General features: G+C 38.3%; 2 protein-coding genes across 2 annotated transcripts in view; both read left to right on the forward strand.

The window, feature by feature from the left end:
• The window catches only part of LOC105853180 (protocadherin beta-10-like), an 11,898-nt gene extending 11,414 nt beyond the window's left edge, over window positions 1-484 (forward strand). Inside the window, exon 3 of the mRNA XM_012727767.1 lies at window positions 6-484. Coding sequence (XP_012583221.1) covers window positions 6-206 — 201 coding nt within the window. The 3' untranslated portion in view covers window positions 207-484. The remainder of the gene's footprint in view (window positions 1-5) is intronic.
• Window positions 485-4,925: 4,441 nt separating this feature from the next.
• LOC101624796 (protocadherin beta-14) overlaps window positions 4,926-6,481 on the forward strand; it is an 11,226-nt gene continuing 9,670 nt past the window's right edge. Inside the window, exon 1 of the mRNA XM_012727768.1 lies at window positions 4,926-6,475. Within this exon, the coding sequence (XP_012583222.1) occupies window positions 5,073-6,475 (1,403 nt within the window). The 5' untranslated portion in view covers window positions 4,926-5,072. The remainder of the gene's footprint in view (window positions 6,476-6,481) is intronic.

Below are 6,481 nucleotides of genomic sequence, written 5' to 3' on the forward strand. Positions count from 1 at the left end.
GCCACTTCCCGGGCCACCTGGTGGACGTCAGCGGCGCCGGGACGCTGTCCCACAGCTACCAGTATGAGGTGTGTCTTTCGGGGGACGCTGGGACCGATGAGTTCAAGTTCTTGAAGCCAGTTTTTCCCAAATTCCCGCTTCAGTGCCCTGGGAAAGAAATGGAGGAGAATCCTAACATTGGCCATAGCTTTGGAGTCAATATTTAGTGAATATTTACTTTTATATTATACTCTGTATAGTGTTTAGTGCTACACCCAAAACAAGTATATTTTTCTCTCTTTTTTATTTTGCATGTTCTACCCAGTTTTACTCTTAGGTAAATGTTTATTTGTGGTTGTAATGAGCTGGTAACTTATTCTCTAAGCAGGAAGTCTTAATTTGTACTTAACTTGCCTCCTTAAATAACACCATATCATATTTTGCCCAATGCTCTCTTCAATTGAAATTTCACCAGTAATTATGGCTATGGTAAAATAAAATCTGCTCTTTAGGAGAATTTCAATTGTTCAAACATTTCTTCACCTGGTTCTTTTTTTTGTAGTTTTTCTTATGGGTAGTAATAGTTGCTATTTAAGAATATTATGTTTTTCCTTTACATCCACTGCATTTTAGGTTAACATTTAATAATATTTATTATTGTTGAATATAAATCTGAAAAATCATATCTTATGATACAATCACCTTGTTGGAATAGGCCAGGAAGCAATTTTCTTAGCACTCTTCCTTATTCATTCTGAAGAGTGACTGGGGATGTATTCTGAAGAGTATATTGTGGACACATAGAAATCTCTGACTTGCAAAAGTGGCAAGTCAAAGTCCAAATACCACTTTTTGAGAGATAGATGTAAAAGATTGCTAACTATCAAAAGGTAGTCCATTAGGTTATGATATTTACATTTTTTTCCAAGCCATTGTATTAGATGTCTGTGGCAGACACCACCCAACCACTCTTAACTTTCAGAATCTAACTACAGTAAAGAAGGAAAATCCTTCATGATTAAAAGAAATGTTCTTCCATTAAGCCCTAGAGTCTTATCATGATGTGCAAAGAATTATAGATAAAATGAGTAGATGTAGAGAGAGAAAGGAAGTGGGTTTAGTGTTTTAGTGCCACAGACTAGAACCAATGCCAGAAACAACCTCTTGAAGATTTAAGTTTTGGTACATTTTCTTAACATTGTAGAGGATGGAGGATTAGTCACTTGATAACTTTAGGAAATAAATTGCTCACATATCCAAGATGATCCAATGTTCACACTTTTTGAAAGGTACATTTTCTTTAGCAGTTCTTTTGTACTGTGTGGACTGATTACTCTTTGCTTTCAAGAAAATTGAACAGAATTCAACTGTGTACATGAAGGTTAATTAAATTTCAATTTTCTATCTTCAGAAGTGGAACTCAGAGTAAGTTATCTCCATCCTCTCAAGTACAATCTGCTCATATGGAGAACAGAACCTCCACAGATATTGATAAATCCAAGTGAAGTATTAAGATTACTTCTTCACTGCTTTTAGTAGGATAAAGATGGACAACTACTAGTATAGAGGTATAAAACATTATCAACTCTTATCAGACAGATGCATAGATGGAAGGTGAAAATAATAGCGACTTTACACACTAGAATGGGTATAATGAAAAAGACAGATCAGACTATATCAAATGTTGACCAGGATGTGAAGAGATTGGAACACTCATGCCTTAGATGGAGTGGTTAGGTCACTTTTGAAGACAGTTTGGCAGTTTCTCATACATTATGGTCCAGAAATTCAATTTCCATCTATCTATTTAAGACAAATAAAAATATGTATACATATACACACAAGCCACCGTAAGCATGAATATTTATGATAGCATTATTAATTTAAAAAAGTAGAAATAATCCAAATGTCTTGGGTAAACTGTGAAATGCTATATAATAGTAAGAGTTTATTATTAAGCAATAAAATGAAATATGGATACATGATACAACTACATGAGACAGACCTCAAAAATCTTTTTTAAAAAAGATTTATTTATTTATGCATACAGAACTGGGGTACAGGCCAGAAGTGCAGGGGCAGTGAGAGGATTCACCAGAGACAGAGTAGGGAGCAGAACAGGCTGACTGACAAAGTACACTGCTGAGGGGAGCAGCGGATGTGTCAGGAGAGGTCTATCATGCCATGTGGATCACATCTGGGGCAGGGATCAAACTCATGCTGAAGTGGCCTTAGCTTCTCAGTGCTGTACTTTAACCTTCTGTGCCACCAGGGAGGGCCCAGGCCTCAAAAATCTTATGTCAACTGAAAGCAGCAGGCCACAAAATATTACCTATTACACGATCACATTTTATATGAAGTGTTCACAATAGGCAGGTTAGTGGTTACCTATAGTAGGAAGGAGGGTAGGGAGTGATGACTACTAATTCCTTTTAGGTTTATTTTAGGAAGAACTTTTATGAAGTATTCCAAATTGTGTTGATAATTGTACAACTCTGTAAAAATATTTGAAAGCATTGAATTGTAGACTTTTGGTGGACAATTCTACATAGGTGATATCTCAGAACAGTCTTAAAAATGGAGGTGGCAATGGTTTTAGAGGCCTGTGTCCTCAGGCCTTCTCTTCCATTATTGGGGAGAGTGAAGAGCAGATTAAAAAGCTCAGGCAGGGCCTCCCTGTGACACAAGGGGTTAAAGCATAACACTATGAAACTATCTGCAATCATTGTAGCAGCACCAGTTTGATCCCCAGCCAGGGATTTGACATACATGGCACAGCAGAACTCTCCTGTCTTGCCTATTGCTCCCCTCAGCAGGGTTTTCCAGTCAATCATCCTGTTTTGTCCAACACTCTATCTCTGGTGAATGCTCTCACCCCTCGCACCTCTGGCCTGTACCCCAGTTCTTGTATGCAAAAAAAAAAAAAACATGAATCTAAAAAGATAAAATAAGAGCTTTCTTGGTGGTACAATGGGTTAAAGCACAGTAATATGAAGCTACAGCCACTGCAGCATGGGTTTAATCCCGGGCCAGGGAGGTGACCCACATGGTGCGGCAGACCTCTCCTGTCTTGCCCACTGCTCCCCTCAACAGTGTACTTTGTCAATCTGCCTGTTCTGCTTCCCAAGCTGTCTCTGGTGAATCCTTTCACCCCCATGCCTCTGGCCTGTACTCCAGTTCTGTGTGAATAAATAAATAAATAAATCTTAAAATAAAATGCTTAGGCAGAAAATCTGAGATAGAAAAGAAACATAGACAATGTATTTGTAAGCTAAAGTATCATTATAATCTTTATTTCCTATTCTTGTGTAAGTCTAACCAAAATTGGTATTTGGATTTTACTGATTAGATTTTTACTGATCAGATTTTTTTTACAATAAAAAGACAAAGACCAGGTAGCTGTCCTGATGCTTCATTTTTCATGAACAGGAGGACTTGTCAATCTGTGGAAAATAGTATAGTTGTCCTGACTCTAATGGAGAGTGGCCAGGTCTTTTAGTTCAGACACCCAGAGACAAATAATCAGTCAGTTTTTCCCTTATTATTATAGATAAGTGAATTGACTTATTAGCATACCCAACACAATAATCATCTGTTTTGGCCTTGCATTTTTATCTTAATCTGGTTTGCTTATTTGTTCTGGGACAGTTATAGATGCATTCCTTTCATAACCAAACAGTTCTCTTAAAATGTATTGCTCAAAACAAATCTTGCCAGGTTAGTACAAATACTTTGTTGAAAGTTAAATTTAAAACAGTGTATGGGGAAAAAAATCTGCATCAGTTCATTTTATATTAAAGCAATATAATTTGTCCAATGGAGAAGAGGTCACTTACAAAGTGGAGATGCAAGAGATCATCCAGATTAAAGGAGTAGATTTTCTTGAAAAATCTAATCAGTAAAATCCAAATACCAATTTTGGTTAGACTTACAAAGAATAGGAAATAAAGATTATAATCATACTTTAGCTTACAAATACATTGTCTATGTTTCTTTTCTATCTCAAATCCTGGTAGCACTCCTGTGTCCTCCAATTAATCTAACATGGCTTCTCAGTCCCTAGGTAGTCACCTCTATTCCAGTTCTATCATCACTGCCATTGCTACATGCTGTTCTGTGAAATAAGCACTGTACTATAAAATGATAGTTTAATGTCTCCCTCTGAGAACATAAACTTCTGTGTCTTTAGCCCTTTCTCCTACTACTTCTATCACATCTTGACAGAAACAGTATTCAACAAAGGTGTTTTGGTTACAGAATCTACTGTAGGTGTTTTCATTGTGATATATTTTAATTTAATGTCTGCCTTTTTTTTTTTTTGCCTCTGAGCTCTTTAAAGACAAGGATTACCTTTAACTTCTTTATGCCATATCCTTATATATTTTTAATATATAAGTGGAAAAGGCAATGACATTACTAGCTGTAGCTAATGGAATTAAACGGATATTTATGAGAGCAGAGGAGAGAATAAACTTGTCATTGCTCAAGAAATAGCCTGAATAAGATATTATTTCTTCAGCTCAGGACATTTACGTGGATTGTTCTTGTTAGACATTCAAAACAAGCCTAATTAAATGTATTGCACTGAACTTGTTTGGGCCCTGCATCAAACCAACTAACATATTGGGAAAACCAAACACAAACTTAGTATAAAATATATCGAGAAACTATTGCTAAATTTGTTCATCGTGATAGCAGTGTTGTAGTGATATTCCAAATGTTCTTATCTATTAGAGTATATAGTGAAGGATTTAAAAGTAAAGATATATGTCTTGATTTGTCTCAGAATATCCCAGATGTATTTATGAATTACTTGTTTAAAGAAAATTTTTACCAACCGAAAAAAAATACAAAAGAGACACATGGTGGCGCTATAGGATAAGGTGAAAACAGTGCTTGGGCAGACACTGTGGGCTCCATTATTCAGGGACACAGAGAACCTCGGACCCACTGAAAAGAGAGCTATGAAAGGAGCTTCACCTACAGAGTTCCTGGAGGTCCATGTAGCTTTCGGGGGTTCTTACTTTTAACATCAGAGATTCAGCATCCAGAATTAGGGCTGAACTTAAAATTTTCCACAAGAGGAAGAAACCATGGAGATCAGAGGGGCGCTGGCTCCGCTGAAAAGGCAAGTCCTGATTCTCTTTGTTTTGTTGGGATTGTCTCAGGCGCGTCTTGAATCTTTGCGTTATTCTGTGGCGGAGGAAACTGAAGTTGGCTCTTTTGTAGCCAATCTAGCAAGGGATCTGGGCCTAGGGGTCGAGGAACTGTCCTCACGGGAGGCCCAGGTAATGTCTGATGATAACGAAAAACATTTGCACCTGCATTTGCTGACAGGGGATTTGCTCCTAAATAAGAAACTCGATCGAGAAGTGCTGTGTGGCTCCACAGAGCCCTGTGTTTTGCATTTTCAGGTGGTATTAGACAACCCTTTACAGTTTTTTCAGGCTGAGTTGCATGTCAAAGATGTAAATGATCACTCCCCTGCATTCCTGGACAAGGAAATACTTTTGAAAATCTCAGAAAGTGCTACTGTTGGAACGACATTCCTAATGGAGAGTGCCCAAGATTTGGATGTAGGAAACAATGGTCTCCAAAACTACACAGTTAGCCCTAATTCTCATTTTCACATTAAAACTCGACAAAATGGTGATGGAAAGAAATACCCGGAATTGGTCCTAGACAGAGAGTTAGATCATGAGGAGGAGAATGAACTAAGATTAACACTCATTGCACTGGATGGGGGATCCCCACCCAAATCTGGGACGACTCTGGTTCTTATCAAGGTACTGGACATTAATGACAATGCTCCAGAGTTTCCTCAGAAGCTCTATGAGGTACAGATCACAGAGGACACACCAGTGGGTTCCTGGATTATCACAATCTCAGCTAAGGATCTGGATGCAGGAAATTATGGGAAAATATCTTACACATTGTTGCATGCATCAGAGGATATTCGTAAAACATTTGAAATAGATCCAATATCGGGAGAAGTTTATTTAAAATCACACCTGGATTTTGAAATAATACAATCCTACAGCATAAATATTCAAGCGACAGATGGTGGGGGTCTTTCGGAAGAATGCATCCTTTTAGCTAAAATAATAGATATAAATGACAATGCTCCAGAAGTTATCATGTCATCAATTACTAAGGCAATTCCAGAGAACACCTCAGAGACCATAGTTGCTCTTTTTAGTGTCCGAGATCAAGACGCTGGAGAAAATGGGAAGATAATTTGCTTTATTCAAGATGACATTCCCTTTTTTCTAAAACCCACCTTTAAGAACTTTTACACTCTGGTTTCGGAAAAAGCACTGGACAGAGAAAGGCAAGCCGAGTACAACATCACCATCACGGTCACGGACATGGGCACCCCCAGGCTGCAGACCCAGCACAACATCACCGTGCTGGTGTCCGACGTCAACGACAACGCCCCCGCCTTCAGCCAAAGCGCCTACACGCTGCTGGTGCGCGAGAACAACAGCCCCGCCCTGCACAT

This window comes from Condylura cristata, unplaced genomic scaffold (genome assembly GCF_000260355.1).
Source record: "Condylura cristata isolate star-nosed mole 26May11 unplaced genomic scaffold, ConCri1.0 scaffold00021, whole genome shotgun sequence".
Lineage (NCBI taxonomy): Eukaryota > Metazoa > Chordata > Mammalia > Eulipotyphla > Talpidae > Condylura > Condylura cristata.